Raw genomic sequence first — 16,296 nt, 5'->3', positions numbered from 1 at the left:
AAAAAAAAAAATACAAAATAAATTACTACCACAAATTTTGACAAAGAGTGGTAGTAGAATTAGTGCATGGAAAGGGTTAAAATACCAGCATTTGAAATACCTTGGGGTGTCTAGTTTCCAAAAATACATGGTTTGTTGTGGTAACTTGCACATAGCACATTGGGCAGAATGACCAGATTTTGGATAACTGGATTTGAAATAGCAAACTGCCCAATAACTTGCAGAAAAAAAGCAAAATTTTCATTAACTTTTTTATAAAAAGATTCTTCAAATAAAAGTAAGAACATTTTTTTTTAATTTTTCATCATATTTAGTTTTTTGGGTTTTTTATATATAGAAGAAATTATATGAAATGATCAAAACAACAGTATCTTAAGAAAGTTACTAAGTGGGAGAGGAGAAAATTACCGCTAAACACAATCGCCGCAAAAGTGTTTAAACAGCCTTGGTCACAAAGGGTACAAAAAAATTTAAAAAACAGCCTGGTTCTCAAGGGGTTAAATTTATATAGTGCCGACAATTTATGCAGCACTTCATACAATATGTACATGCACATATATTCAAGGAGTATGACAGCCAGAACTGACAGAAAAACAGATACATTAGGTAAAGATGGCCCTACTCACAAGCTTAATTATGATGTCAAGCATGATATTTAAACAATTATTATGTTAAAAACAACCAACTATTCAACTGAACTTAATATTAAAATGTAAGTGTAAGGCTATTATTTAAAAAAAAAAAAAAAGTGAGATTTCAATTGTACGTTGACTTACAGGGGTTAAATTGTAGTATTTTGTATTTTCACCTTCATTCCATTTGTATGTATATTAACACTGACTCACCGTCTAGTCTAGTGTTACTTCCCCAATATCTTCACCTCTGTTGTGTATTTGCTTTTGTTGAATGTGTGAGATTAGTCTGGGGCCAATGGTGTCTGCATAAATCCTTTGCTAGTATTAATTATGTTAATTCTTTTTTCCTGTCTACATCAACTCCCTTTTCCATGCTAATATGGTTATATAAACTATGTCCAGTCCCACTAAACCCCCTGGTTCCCATTACAGTAACCTCAGAATGTATGTGTGTATTTAAACACATGAGACCATCTTGGCAGTTTTATTATGAACATCAAATCATTGTGCACATCACAAACAACAATAAAGGTTTGAATATAATACACTGCATACAAACAAATTTTATTGTGATATCACCCTGTCAAACAGTTTTTAAAACATGAATTTACAATATTTATATGCTCTGCTAAAAGCTTTGCAAGCAAACCGATTTGTTGCAATTTAAATAGTTTTTTTTAATTTTGTTGGCTACATGTTTTTGTGGCCTCGTTATGTGCATCATATATGCGTTATAATAAATATAATAATTAATTTGCATTTTATGCCATATAGTGTAACTCAGAGGAATGGCCAATACTATTAAATATTAAACCACTGTTTTCAGTTTGAACGTATGTGTGCATGTCTGTCCCTGCATAGTATTTGTTACTTATTAATTTAGTTTGTTTTTATCAACAAATACAAGAGCATAGTGTACACGGTTTTTTTTTTTTATATAATCAGGCAATTTTGCCATTTAAACCATTTTAGACATATTTCCATCCCATAGGAAAATAATTTTCATTTCCTAATATTTTTAAAACCCCCATAAGTTAAATGCCACTATATTTGGATGATATTTTATGATATTTTAAAGACAACTCCAAGTCCTTTCTTTATAATGAAGGTGTCAGCGGAGGCCAAACTGGTGCTAATCTTTCCTGTGTTAAAATCTCAAACTGGTTATCTTCCAAGTCAGTGTTGCCGCCTTCATATAAAGGGGATTCCATTGATGGGGAAGGGACTATTTGGTTATATGGTGTATAATGTGTAGTAGAGCTCCTTAGGTATTGAGATCCTGCTCCATTCGTAACCCCTCCTGACTGAGACAGTGGTCCTATTGTGCTGCTGCTTACAGACCACAAACTGGGATATTGACTGCATTGAGGAAGAAAAAAAAAAAGCATTTGGTCATAAATTTAGCAAATAAATACTTGATTATGATGACATACGTAAAACTTAAGTGTCTCTCCTGAAATACATACCAAGAACTTGTGGAGGTTCCATTGGTATGACTTATTGAGAGCATATTTGAATGTGATTGCATCTGTAATCCAGGCCAATGGTCATTTGATTGAAACATGGGGATACATGTAGAAGGGCTGTCTGTGAAACTTGCTGCAATTATAAAATAAGCGTTAATGATTTCTTATTGTACAACTAAAATAACCAAGTCACCATGGCAATTGTTGCACTGAGTGGGGCTTAGAGTAAGGACTGTTTGGTCCCTGTCACATCTATCATTTCAATTCCCACAATGACCAGTGTCCTCTCTTGCCCTGTCTAATGTTTCACACAGCCTTACCCTGACCCCTCCACCTCATCTATCCTCTCTGCTCTTACCTGCGTTCCTCTGCTCTAAACCACCACCTTTCTATTCCCCTCCGCTCTGACCCAGCCCCTTTTTTAATGGGCTATATCCTTGGTGGTGGATGTGCGATCAGGCTCTCAGCCTGGTCTCCTCTTTGACAGCTGGAGCAGAAGACATGCCAGCTAGTGGACTTCCCCCTCCTCAGCAAGTAAGTATATTAGTGTGTGTGTGTGTGTGCGTGTGTGAGAGAATGTGTTAAAGTATGCAGTTGGACCCCACTCCTCAGCAAACAAAGGTAGAGGGGGGGTGAAGGTATGGTTGTATTTATGTACGTATGTTAGTGTGTGTTAGTATGTGTGTAAGTATGCTACTGTGTGTGTATGGGAAGAGCTTAAGGGGCCACAACAGTTTTTGTTACTCCACTGATACCTGTATCTTAGTATATGGAGTTAGAGTGTCAAATAAGAGCTATGGTTAGTGGTAACGTAGACAAAGAGGTGAAGACAAAGAGAAAGTGTGTGTAATTGTATAGTGCTAGTGATTGTGTGTTATTGTATATTGTTAGGGTTAGTTCTGGAAGGGAGGCAAAACAAAAAACAAAAAAAAATTTCACCTAGGTGCCACTTACCCTAGGTTCTCTCCTACCATAATACAAGATTATATAAGCTGTCACGGGGCTGCAAACAGAAATCAGCAGCCAGACTGCTTACCAGGGAAACCCACTGGTCTGTTTTTTTATGGGTTCCCCTGTGTCATCGGAGATCCCTAAGGATCCCTGGGAAGAGTCTAAACGGCTGACAGCAGTGGAAAAATGTTTTTGGCAGAAAATGTGTGCCAGGTGTGCCTCCAGATATGAGGGAGTCAGGAAAATACAGAAATGCTGGGGAGAGTGAATAAATGGGAAACAGAAGAGAGAGACAAAAAGGAAAAAAAGAAAAATGTGTGTAATGGAGAGGGGAAGGAAGAGTGAGTCTTACTTTTATATGTATTCAGAGGTAGAAGGTTTTTGGGGAGCATACTTATTCAAGGGTTAAACTGAGTTGCACTAGTAAAATTGAAATTAATAAGAAAATTGACTGGGGACTGAGTACATGTTGTATATGCTTAAAATGTAAAAAATACTTACAGGGAGAATTATTTCTGTAGGTATATGGACTTGTATACGGAGACGATCTGTGGTTTCTCAATGAAGTAAATCTTTCACAGCCATGGGATGAGGAAAGGGTTAAAGGACCTCCAAACTGAGAATGATGATTGGCAGACGAACAAAGTGAACTAGATCCAGGAATCAGCCAGCTACCCACTAGAATATGCAATATTCACAAAGAGAGAACAGCAAAGTTATTTCGTGCAATGTTATTTCTTAATATTCTACCCACCATCTGCATATGTTAAGGAGGAAGCATGCATTGTAGTACAATAGCGGATTGCCAGGCTTCTGACACGGTCTCTTGACAATGTGGACTTTGAAATTCATTTTTATTGTGCATAGAAAAGAGCACATAATATGATAAACTGGTTCATAGTTGAGTTAAGACCTTCCTCTTACCAATAGGCTTTTACCCCACCCCATGTTATATTTGTTCTCTATCCTTGCTGTGCATAGACACTTGAAGACATGTCCCCTTTATATGCCCCTTTGTGGTTTGGTTAAGGCAGCAGCGCCTCTCTGCCACTATCCTACACATGGTTCTAACACTCAAAGTGAGGTTTATGTCTATAAAGATGCTGGGGTCTATTTACTAAAGACAGGATGAAATAGTACACAAAAGGAAAGTTCGTTTACATGATGGGCCAACCCAACTAGGCATATGCTAAAAGCATAGCTTGGATGCCCATGAGTAAAGCATTGTTAAAGGGATACTCTGATCATCATTTGCACTTTAATTTATCTGGTAGCTGAAAGGCCCCTTTAAATTTATGTGGTGTCCCACTTGAAAAAGCATGTAAGCATTCTACAGAACCCTCTATATGCATTTGCTCCTTTCCCGTCCTACAGCTATTGCATTGCAAGATATCAGACTAAGGAAGAGACCCCAGGGCTACAGAATCTATCCCAGATAAGTACCTTTTTTGTCTCAATTTGAATCATATGAAATTACTCACAAAGTCCTGCCTTATGATCCTCCCATAAAGATACTGTAATACACACATTCTAACATGCTAACTCACTCTAGAACTGTACACATATACTACACACACTTTCTTTGCCCTACACCTCCTCTTCCAAGTGCCATTAACCTTAGAGGCACCAATACTCCAACTCAATTTGGATGAACAAATTTTGCTTCCTGATCTTTCAGTTTGGATGAAATTCAGAAGGGTTTTCCGCCCATTTGGAAACAAAATTCAGACTAATATTTTCAAATGGGGGGGGGTCTATGCCACCTTCTAGACTCACTTTTTACCTAAATCCAGCAGCATGCTGCAGGACTAAATCCTCCCCCAAAAAACTTGACTGTTTTGATTTCTCAGAGTAAGAAAGGTTGAGTCAGATGGCACAGGACTGGATTTCTCCAAAAAGTTGACATTGCATATGAATTGATTCCTTAGTGTAAGGAAGGTTATAAGAGTTGCAGTATTAGAGCACTGGGCAGATGCATCCAGCCCCATGCTAGTGGACAATTTTTTGGCAGCGGCAGCAATAAAACCACTAGGGCATGCACTGACAGAACCCAATGCTGCTTTATAATCTAAAAATATACAACTTTGTCAACAGTTTTCTGGGCACCACAGAGATTGTGCAATGGCAGAGCTGGATCTAATGGACACACTGCCCTGGACTGCCTGACAAATTTGTGAACGATATATATATATATTTTTATTATTATTATTTATTGTGTGCTTTACAAAACTAAAAAAAAAAAAAACACAAACTTTGCTGGTAGTGTAAATGCATTACTGAAACACAATTCAGGAACATTATTTCAAGAATTGGCTTCTCATTTTAAAGTTAAAAAAGCCCTTAAATATTAAATAATTTAAAATGTAAGTTAAAATGTAATCAGAACATCTATGTCCATGCTTGTCCCTTTCCCATGTTGAGGGAGTAAAAAATAAGTACATACAAATTTGGAGTGCACAAGTCTACTATACATACGCAAAAACTGACTCAAGCGCTAAACATATACACACTGACTCTTCCATTACAACACATATCCCTCTAACCTCGTGTAGACTCGTCTCAATCACAGACCACCTCTCAACTGCCATGTGTTAACGTTACGTGACCCTGCTGGGCACCTCTGTCCCGTGCACCCATGGCACCCACCACAGCATGCCCCTGCTTGGCTGGGTCCAATACACCAGTACTGGGTGCCCCCCCCCCCTGATACTAGGAACTTATGTCTGATGAAAATTTGGGTATTTGATAGATACATTTGTGAATGACTTTACCTTAAAATTAAATCATCTTCAATAGATGATTTGAAGGGTAATAAATGTTTAACAGGCTATAGAGCACGGGTTAAGAGCGGCTGACCTGAAATTAATTCAGCTTTTAAAAATATTTCACCTGCAATTGTCACATCAAGATTTACATATGAGTTATGTACAGTAACTTACACTGAGAATACCCAGATTGTTGACTGTTTTCAGTTTCATTGATGAAATCTTTTTGGTCACTTCTGACAATAAAAAAACAAAACAAAAACAATGAGCAGGTAAAAAAAATAAAAGCATAGAATACATTTCCAGATTTCAATGTGTTTCATATCCCTACAAATTAAATAACATGCTGTAAACAGAATAGATTTTCATAATAAAATTAATACTACCGAAACATTACCTTTCCTTGGCATCCAGAAAAGCTTTGGCAAATGGATTGTGTTTTATTTTTAGAGCAGTGATCTGAAAGAAAAAAAAAAAAGTTACAGCAAATTTAACAAGGCAACATGTTGAATTATACAATCTGCATAGAGTATATTTGGGTTATGTTTTAATGTCAATTCCATATTAACTTGACTATAATATTGTACAGGTGTTAAAAGTTTAACTCAGATTGTTGCTGTACAAATAACTGAAATACATGCAATTTCACACAATAATAGTAAACAGCATACACAGAAATTCCTGCTGGTCAATTTATTTAGGTGCTCTATGTAGCCAGTGTTAACAAATACACACCATCAATATTCAATGTTTTGTGTACCTGAAGATTGTTGGTAAATACATATGCAATCGCATATGACACAGGGCTTTCCCTTCTCCTTTAAAGGAAAGGATATAACCTTTTTCCCCCCAGAAAGTGTATTTCATTTTTTTCAGTACAAGAAAAATGTACAAAAGAAGGTTCTCAAACAACGACAGTTATCTCAGATGAATGTCCTGATCACATTATGTTTTTGGAAATGAGTAAACAACTTTAATAAATTTATTGTATAATTTGCCTTTACAATTTAAACTATTTTATAACTAATCTCTTACGCTTTTCTGAATCAAACAAAATGTTATTACAAAAATATTACTCACATATATAACTTTGTTAAGACATTGGCAGCAACTGCTTTAAGTGAAGGCATTAAAAGTTGCGAAAAAGTAAGTAGTTCACAAGATTGTTATGGAGATATTCATGTATTGCTATGTTTACACTGGGGCCAGTGCTGACATGTGAATTTTCATGTGTATCTGTGAATATGGGGTGTGGTTTCTTGTAAATGTTATACTATAAAATCAATTAAAAAAAAATGACTGCCATTTTTAGCTTTTTAGGGAGCACTTGGTGTCAGGCTTCAGTAGTTTGTTATATTTTATATTATTGCATTAAAAGTGTGTAATGTAGCATACAAGTATGTGTGTGTGTATGTATGTTTCTATGCTGTATTTCACATTGTGTTGCCCAAAGCCTAGAAAGACTAATTGCTTGCACAAATCTGTATGATATTACTCACCAATTTAATTAAATATATTTCAGTTATAATCTGTAATTAGTGCTTAATGAATGATTGTGCAGTTGTTTTTGTGTGGTAGCCACTCTGCAATTTTTTGTAAATCTTATTTTTTTGTACTGAAGCTATTGCAGTCTATTAAGTAAAGTATTGTCAAAGCTTGGTAAGATTTCATACCTCTTCATTTTGGTAGGCTGTCACAGCTATGAATTGTGTTTCTGGAAATGAGTGACTGGTAATCATTTTCTGTGGTCCTCCAACTCTTACTATATGAATTCTGGGTTCATACTTATGTAATGAATTTAACATAATCTGTAAGAAACAAAAGCAGAGTTTAGCTATGGTACTGTCGACCATGGATTGTACTATTTCAATAAAAGATAACATCTTACTGGCACAATTTTTCAACTGATGCCATCAAATAAGAGGCAAGGTATATGACACTGCTTAGGAAAAAGAAGTACACACACACACACACACACACACACACGTGAGAGAATCCTGACATAAATCTCAAAACCAATGTCCCTAAAACTTAACTATTTTTAATCTAGTTAAAAAACGACCCCTTACTTCCCTCACTATGTCACTAATGATAGGCCTCGATTCAGATTCATTCATGTCCATCTTGGGCTTTTAGCAGTCCTGTCTTTAACTTATCTCCACACGCTTTTTAACTATATTGATAAAACATTGAGTTTTAGAATAATTTATCAACTATTAAGGTTCTGGGGTTACAAAAAAAACAATCAAGCCTGAAACCCATATGTTACACTGTTAAGTGGCACAATAACACAGATTAATGCCCATCTCTGTACAAAGTAACAAAATGAATAGAAAGTTAATATGGTAGATATATATTACCTGTCCTTCACCATTCATCTTATTGGTAAGTTTAACTTTGCTGAATGAAACTGGGGCTTTCATCCAGTGAGCACCAAAGTTGGGAGAGTCTGGGTGGATATAAACACAGCTGGGAGCCTGAGGCTCAGGTTTGCCACCTGGTACCCACTCTCCATTCACATATTTCCAACGATTGTTGTCAGCAGTCATAAAATCCATCAAAAAAGAGTACATGGCATTTGGATCAAGACCGGTGACATTAACCTTTAGCACAGGAAACATTCGTCTGTAGTTAAGAGAAAGGATTTTTTATATTAGTAAACAAGTAGCAATAACATTTCCTGGTTAGTTTGCAATTGAACCTAGTATAAGCAAAATAACAATACTGCCCCTTCATGGCCAGGAGCTCTGCTCCCTGTAACTAGAGCTTGTTTGCCATTTTATCATATCTTTGTTCAGTCATGATTCCCCTTTTCAGACAGGGCTTTTTTTTATTACCAATTTCTTATTGTCTGTCATTTAGTACAATTATTTGTAAATTATATATTTGCTATTGAACCTTGGATGTCTTCCACAGGTTAGTTGCCCCTGATGAAAAACACTGAATAGTGTCCAGAAACTCTGTTTTTCTCTCTTCTCCGGTACCAGTGACCAACCTGCATGTGGACTCATCAGAGGTCTCAGGAGGGTCAGTACTGATACTCTTATCTTTGTTTCTGGCCGTCTTCAGCATTCTCCATTGTTGATTCTCCAGCATTCTCCATGCTGAAGAACGTCATAACACCTTGTCAGTACAGAGCCAGTGATACTGGCTTCAGATGGTAGGGAAGACCCCAGGCTATCTAAGGCCTGATCTCCTGTATATTAGTGGGTAAACATCCCTGCCATTGCAAAAAAGCCATAGGATGTACTATCACATCATATTTACCAAGTTTTATGGGACATTATATGCGTCACAACGTGGTTAAACCTATTATGATGGCAATCCATATTTCTATGCATTTATAAAAGTGTACTATTCCTTATATAGTCAAAATATGGACAAATTAAAAAAACTATTGTGCCTAAAATATTTTTTTTATTTTTTTATTATACTTAATGTTTTTATTTAAAAATGTACATTTCCTAACCCAGACTGTAAGAATAAATAGACTAAAGAACCTTTATATATAAACTTCATGAGCTATGACTTCTGCCTGCCTTTGAATATTTACCAATATACATTTTTCTAGTGCACCAATGGTTTACTATGATAAGCGTAAACTTATTAGAAGTGTGTAAGTGAGAATATCTACAGGAATAACACTATTAGAAAAGGAAAAAAAAAGTAGTCATATTATTCTTGACTTTTGAAATGAGGGATATGTTAATGTGCCGAGACCATTAAAGCAGGTCATTATGTTGCCCAAATTTTAAATAACAATTTTGTGCATAAAAAAAAGCCTATTCAATGGATGTTTACATATTAGAATAAGCAATAAAAAAGCAATACATATATGTATTTACTAATCTTAGTGTTTTTACACAAGAGGTTTCATGAGGTTTGTGTATCAGCTCCTTGACTCTACTATTAATTATAAAGAGCCAACCACAGTGAGCTCCTGCTGCAGGAAGAGCTTGGCTAGCTTTGTATAATGATTAGTTAAATCAGTGACATTTCTTTCCACATTATATGGGGCAAACTCAGCCCTTGACACTGAACAAACTTGCCAGTGTTGGCCCTTCATAGTGAATAGTAAAGAGAGACAGTTAAAACCACAACTCTCCTGCAACTCATCATTTAGTGAATAAACCCCAAACTAAAGTGGATAACTTCTGGTCAGATTCTGCCACCAACTGCAGCTTTCATAAGATGAAATGAAGTTTACATTTCTCAAAAGCAATTACAGCAATTAACGAAATAAACAAGCTAGTAATCAGTAAAAAAAAATGTTATGCTAAAACCGGGAAATGGGACAGTTTCCCTTTAAGAAATAATCAAAGCTTCTATAACAACAATACAAACATTACTAGATCAAAGTAAGGATGCGATGAAAACAAAAACCATCATAATGTATACAATAATAGATTTAATTTAGCAATATTACACTATAAAACGTTGCAATTCTTAATCGAAGACACATTAGACTACTGTAAGTTCACAGGTCCAGCTTTGTACATTTTTGTAGCGGTGGCGATAGTAAATTTCACTATTATGTGCTTCTTTAAATAAAAATCATAAAAAGACAAGTTATACCTACGAAGTTGTCTTTTTAACACGTTTCTATTTAATTCACACTGAAAAACCTCATTCATCCAAATCACTGACATACGCATTTACATTAGTTTGGTGTGGCCTGGGTTTGCCCTATGTCACAGAACAACAAACTTCATAGTTCCTTACCTGCCATTCTTGGTGACTATCATTTCGTTTGTAAGTTCTTTGAATCGTATCCACAAATCGATGTCCTCTAAATTAACTTTAAGTTCTCTTTCGGTAGGGTCGCCCTTCTCGCTACCAGCCTGTAGTTCATGCTCTACAGCTGTTAGAAGGTGATCCATTTTACAAGACAGACCATTGCTACAACCTTCAGTCCCACTAGTAGTCATACTGCATTGATGACTATGGCGAACAAAGTCGATCCCCTCTATGACAATCCACAAAACTTAACTCGCCAACACTGATGAGACTCCTAACCTGCGCAACTGGATATGACTAAAGACGCCGGCGGTCTTCATGCAACGTTCTGATTGGTTGAAAACTTTGTTTGATGTTGCTCTCTCTCAGAAGTGATTGGTGTAAACCTGACACGGTTAGCTACTTTTAATTGCTCCTCAGATTAAGCTAGAGTATATGTAAACATCTAAATGTTTGCGCCTACATGGAAGACCACAGGTGCCGCGAGGAAGAGGTGTGTCTCAAAGCCTCATGACTTGGTTTGAATTTGATGGGCTTAATTGGGAACTAACACTCAGGAGAATTAAAAATTCACATTTTACCAGCTGAAAAGCATGGCTGCCTTAATGGGCCTTTTTGTATGTTTTCTTGTCACACATGTGTGAGATTTTGAAAGGGAAACCAGCAGGAAATAATCCTCTTCCTTTCCTTCTAGTCGATCAAAGACAATATTTTACAACATAGCATATCAAAAGTACCTGGCTGGTACAAGTATGTGTTAATAGATAAAAGTTAAGTAAATTGAATTATCGGACAGTGCGCCAAAATTACAATTTAAAAATATGAGGGACGGCCGAAGATTATGTATGCATGAGCGAGACTTTAGAATGCACCTACAATGTATTTAAAGTCGATTTTTTTTTATTTAAATGTTTTAGTCCGCTAAAACCCATATTGGAACCGTGTTTATGGTTTTATTTGTTTTTGTTGAGTTCGTTTCAAAATATTCAATAGCCTAAACTCTTACCAGCGTTTATCCTGGGAAACATTTTTTATGGAGCCTCGGTGGGCTAACTACAGCGGCGCGCTTGCTACTAAATGCGACAAGGTGAGAGGAAAATTCGAATTGGGATTCTCTGCCTAATACCATCGTGCACTAATTAAAACTTTAGTATTTTTATTAAATTGGTGTACAATTGAGATTGCAAATCTTTTTTTTTTGTTCTGTGTAATAGGGAAAACAATCACATAGTAAGCAAAATTAAATATATATATTAAGCTTCGTTAACACGTAGTTATACCGAGTGTGCGCTATTAGGGCGGTTTTAAAGTTTACTTACCTAAATGTCTCCTACATTTCCTAACACGACCTATATTCAGGGACGTTTGCCACTGACCACAAACAGTAGGATTTTAGAGACCTAATTGCCATGGTCCCGCTTAACGGATATTCCAGACAGGTGAATGCCTGATACATTCATATAGCACGATGATTCACAACATCGCAATGATATAAAAATCCAAAGAATATGATAAAGCAACTTCTCAAATCCGAACAAACATTAAAGCCACATTTCATTAAATCTCTAAACATTTTATATAGCTGAATACTATCATTTTAAATTGCAAAAGAAAAACATTTCTCATTTGTGAAAGAATAATGCAAAGCAGGAGCACATTACAGCTTTATATGTTCATGTTAGAGGTGAATCCTGTGTCATTGTATGTTTCCCAATATATATATATGTATGTATATGTATGTATGTATATGTATGTATGTATGTATGTATATATATGTATGTATATATATGTATGTATATGTATATATATGTATGTGTATGTATATATATGTATGTGTATGTATGTATGTATATATATATATATATATGTATGTATATGTATGTATGTATATATGTATGTGTATATATATATGTATATATGTATGTATATATGTATGTATATATGTATGTATATATATATATATATGTATATGTATGTATATATATATATATGTATGTATACATATATGTATGTATATATATATATATATATATATATGTATATATATATATATATATATTTATATGCTAATTTCTTGGTCTTTATATTTGTACATACTATTAAAATATCACAGCTGCACCATAGGAGCTGCAGAGAATTAACCTAATCTAATGTGTAGAACACATTTGCCTTCTACCAGATTAAATATTTTAAGTTTTCTTTTTCTAATTTATCTTGCAGGTTTATAGTGTTCTGTCATTTAATTTGGTCATGATTGCAATAAATATAAAAAGCGATATTGGAACTAATACAAACACATTTCAGGTGCTGGACTATATATATATATATATATATATATATATATAGTGTGCACGCTTGCGTGCAAAGCACCATCATTCCTGTACCTCACGTTTTATTTGGCAGACCCAAGAAATGTTTTTGTTTATTTTTTTAAAAAAAACCTAATCCAGTCGGGAAGGTGCTAAAAAGATATGTATTGGCACAGATTCATGAACTGTTTTTTTTTGTGCAATTTATGGAAGGATTGCTGTTCAGTTACTAATTGTCTGCCTGTAATGTTATCTCAATTTAAATTGCATTGGTTCATAATACTTTTTAACCCATTATGTATGGTGGCATACATCCAAAAGGCTGTATATGATTCTATACTTCCTAACTTTTCAAATGGTTAGCTTTTTTTTTTTCCATTTTACATAAACACACTTATGCACAGGTACCTATTGGAAGCTTAATTTGTCTATTTTTTTACATTCAGTTGTGTTAGAAAACAGCTCTATATGTTGCCACCTATTTAAAACCCAGATGAGGTGGGTCTCTCCAACTAAGCAGCTGGACAAGCAGGAAACTGTTTTGGGGATGTCATTCTGAAACTAACAATGACCTTGATATATCTGTAAAGTTCTTTGTTTAAAACGTTAGTTAGTGTTCAGATGTCAACAATCCGTTCAGACAAAAAGCTGGACAGGTGACGGCACAGGAATCCTTATTAGAGCACCAGACGTGTTGCCTGTGAAAATGATAAGTAAGGAATTGATTAAAAGACTGTGATCTGCAATTTAAATAAGTACAGCACCTGAAATGTGTTTGTATTAGTTCCAATATCACTCTTTATATTTATTGCAATCATGACCATTTTAAATGACAGAACTACTATAAACCCGTAAGATAAACTAGAAAAAGAAAACTTAAAATATTTAATGGGGTTGAAGGCAATTTTGTTCTACACAAGGCTGTTTGAAAACATTTTTTGTTAATATATTATTCAATTAGGTTCATTCTCTGCAGCTCTGATAATATTTTAATACTATGTACAAATATAAAGACCAAGAAATTAGCATCTAAATTGTATTGGCTCAATAGGACTATGTTTTCTTCATTTCTTTTACACATTGGGTATCATTTTCCTTCGGCATTTATAAGCTACCGGTTTTGGATATTGAATATATAGATCGACATATCAATTAACTATAGGTCTTTAATTTTATATATTTTTGTGGGTTCTTGACTGCCATGTTAGACTGAAACAAGTGCAGAGGTTTAAACACCTGATATGCATGCAAAAATCGCTGAGAAGCCATTTCACCAGTAAAAGTTCCCATTAACATGTGAGAAACTTGCAGCTCACGGCGTTGACTTCCTAATAACATTCTAGATAAAGAAGGAAACTCGTCAGCGAATTTTAACACTAGACTGGTTTTGCAGACATTTAGACCATGTTTACAATGTGCAATGCATTGCACTTGTAAATGTGCAGTGCTTTTAATGCACTGTTACATAGAAACTGACAACACACAACTTTAAACATAAAGTTTGGTTGATATGGTTCCATTGTACAAGGCTAATTTTCATTACAATTTAGCTCTGCCCATGATATAGTTACAAAGTAGGGTCTTAATATGTGTTGCATATTTAAATGGATATAAATAATTTGCAGAAACCTCATACGTTTACTGCAGGGAGATCTTGTCAAGCAAACTGTTTTGATAAGCAGGCAATGCAGTCAGGAGGTTGAAAAAAGGCATGGGATAGAGCCTCGAGGGAGTTTGGGGGAGGGCTTGTAAAATGGTTAATAGTTTGTGGGATAAAATATTTGGGAAGACTTGGGGATCTCAATAGGTATAGAATGGAAGAAAATGGATTTAACAGAGTGCAGGAGGGAGAAGTTTAGATGTATGGACGTTTTACTTTCCCAAGTGGGTATATAAATTGAACAGCCTCCCATCAGAAAGGCTAAAGCAGTGAGGCGATTTTAACTATTCATGGGATAGTCATAAAGTTTACCTGATTCTAAGAAAAGACTAAGATCTAATTGAGTCTCAATGTCCGGTAAAATGAGCAGACTAGTTGGGTCAAATGGTCCTTATCTGCCCTCAAATTCCATGTTCGGTTAAAACTACCATTAATTGTTGTAAACTTTAAAAGCTTTGACTTGGGGCAAGCGGTGGATCTGAACAGGCACTAAATGGCCATGGTTCTGTCACTTTGAAACAACGGCAAAAGGCTATCGTAACTTAGACTGTTCCATTGCCGCTGAATAAAATGTGTTTCTTATTGCCTACACCTTTTTAATTTAAGAATTAATTTGTGTCCCTGTTGAATATTATTAAGAGCTAATTTGATCATCTTTCACTGATCTGTCAAGTAAGAGAAACAATGAATTGGAAGCTTAGAAGAGGAATTTATCATACACAACCATAGGCAAATATGATGGAAGTAGATGGGGACAAATATATAATTTTATTTAGGTTCTAGTTTTTTTTAATCCTCTTTACTTTGCATCAGGCAATTGCCCCAGCTAATGGAATGTTGACATTTCATTACAACAATCATTTTGACAGAGAAACCGAGAGATGCGACGTCAGAATATGTATTGGAACAAGTCCTTTTAACATGCCTTTCCTGTAATCATGTTCTTTACCATAAATAAATTTATGGATCTGAAATGTCTCTCCTATCTCATTAATGCCACAGTGTTTGAAAAAGTCAACAGAGTTCCAACTGTCCAATGCACAAACATCAAATAGAGAGTGTAACAGAATACACAGTGTCTGCTTGGTATGTAAAAGTGAACTTTAAACTGGCTCTGTCTGTGGATCCTGACCCCTATCCTTCAGTGCATTTAACACTCCCCAATATCGCAATCTCTAAGCCACCAGAAGTTCCACAAGTCCCCTTGACTATCCAATTGATTTGATGCCCCCTGAGCCACATGTTCATATGATTTTGCTGCCATGAGAATATGCATCACTAATTTTCTCAATTCCTTACCTAAAACTTTCAGAAGTACCGGTATATCCAGCAGGGCTATTTTGGGTGTGGTATTCTTATTGGAAGGAAGTTAATTAAATTAAAAAGATTAGACCAAAAGGGCCTGACGTTAGTACAGTCCCACTAGATATGGAATATCGAGTCTGGCTTGGCATTACATCGCCAGCATACAATTGTTGGATCCGGGTAGATATGCCTGTGTGTGCCCCTGATCCATTGTAAGCATAATAGGGGAACTAAGGACGTGTCCCTGATGAAAAATGTAACTTTGATCGTGGGCATTGAATAGGAGACTTTAGGTCGTTCTTCACTATAGCACCAAAGAAGCTGTTGATAATTATATGGGTATAGAAAACCAACTTTGCTGCATTATGATAGTTAAGCATGTTCGGCACTCCCATTCCCCCTTGAAATACTGTGGCGTTTTCCTTGTGAATCTGGGTTTATGTCTTAGCCAAATCTGTCTGGCTATTC

The 16,296-nt window shown here is 35.5% G+C and overlaps 1 protein-coding gene across 1 annotated transcript; it reads right to left on the bottom strand.

Moving 5' to 3' along the window:
• Window positions 1-486: 486 nt before the first annotated feature.
• On the bottom strand, window positions 487-10,809 carry LOC128484829 (T-box transcription factor T-like). The gene is made up of 8 exons (XM_053461388.1): window positions 10,540-10,809; window positions 8,178-8,442; window positions 7,491-7,625; window positions 6,215-6,276; window positions 5,992-6,053; window positions 3,554-3,730; window positions 2,102-2,234; window positions 487-1,994 (listed from the first exon to the last, which is right to left on the bottom strand). The coding sequence occupies exons 1-8, from the start codon at window positions 10,743-10,745 to the stop codon at window positions 1,733-1,735; spliced, it is 1,302 nt and encodes a 433-aa protein (XP_053317363.1). The 5' UTR covers window positions 10,746-10,809; the 3' UTR covers window positions 487-1,732.
• Between the last annotated feature and the right edge of the window lie 5,487 nt (window positions 10,810-16,296).

This window comes from Spea bombifrons, chromosome 3 (genome assembly GCF_027358695.1).
Source record: "Spea bombifrons isolate aSpeBom1 chromosome 3, aSpeBom1.2.pri, whole genome shotgun sequence".
Lineage (NCBI taxonomy): Eukaryota > Metazoa > Chordata > Amphibia > Anura > Pelobatidae > Spea > Spea bombifrons.
This window is presented reverse-complemented; position numbering and strand designations above follow the sequence as displayed.

Bases quoted from the DNA above. Each gene is read 5' to 3' on its own strand.
- LOC128484829 (XM_053461388.1), bottom strand. From the start codon at position 10,745: ATGACTACTAGTGGGACTGAAGGTTGTAGCAATGGTCTGTCTTGTAAA. The intron at 7,626-8,177 runs GTAATATATATC...TGTTTCTTACAG, and splicing joins AGATGAATGGTGAAGGACAG to ATTATGTTAAATTCATTACA. The intron at 1,995-2,101 runs GTATGTATTTCA...TCCTCAATGCAG, and splicing joins GGAACCTCCACAAGTTCTTG to TCAATATCCCAGTTTGTGGT.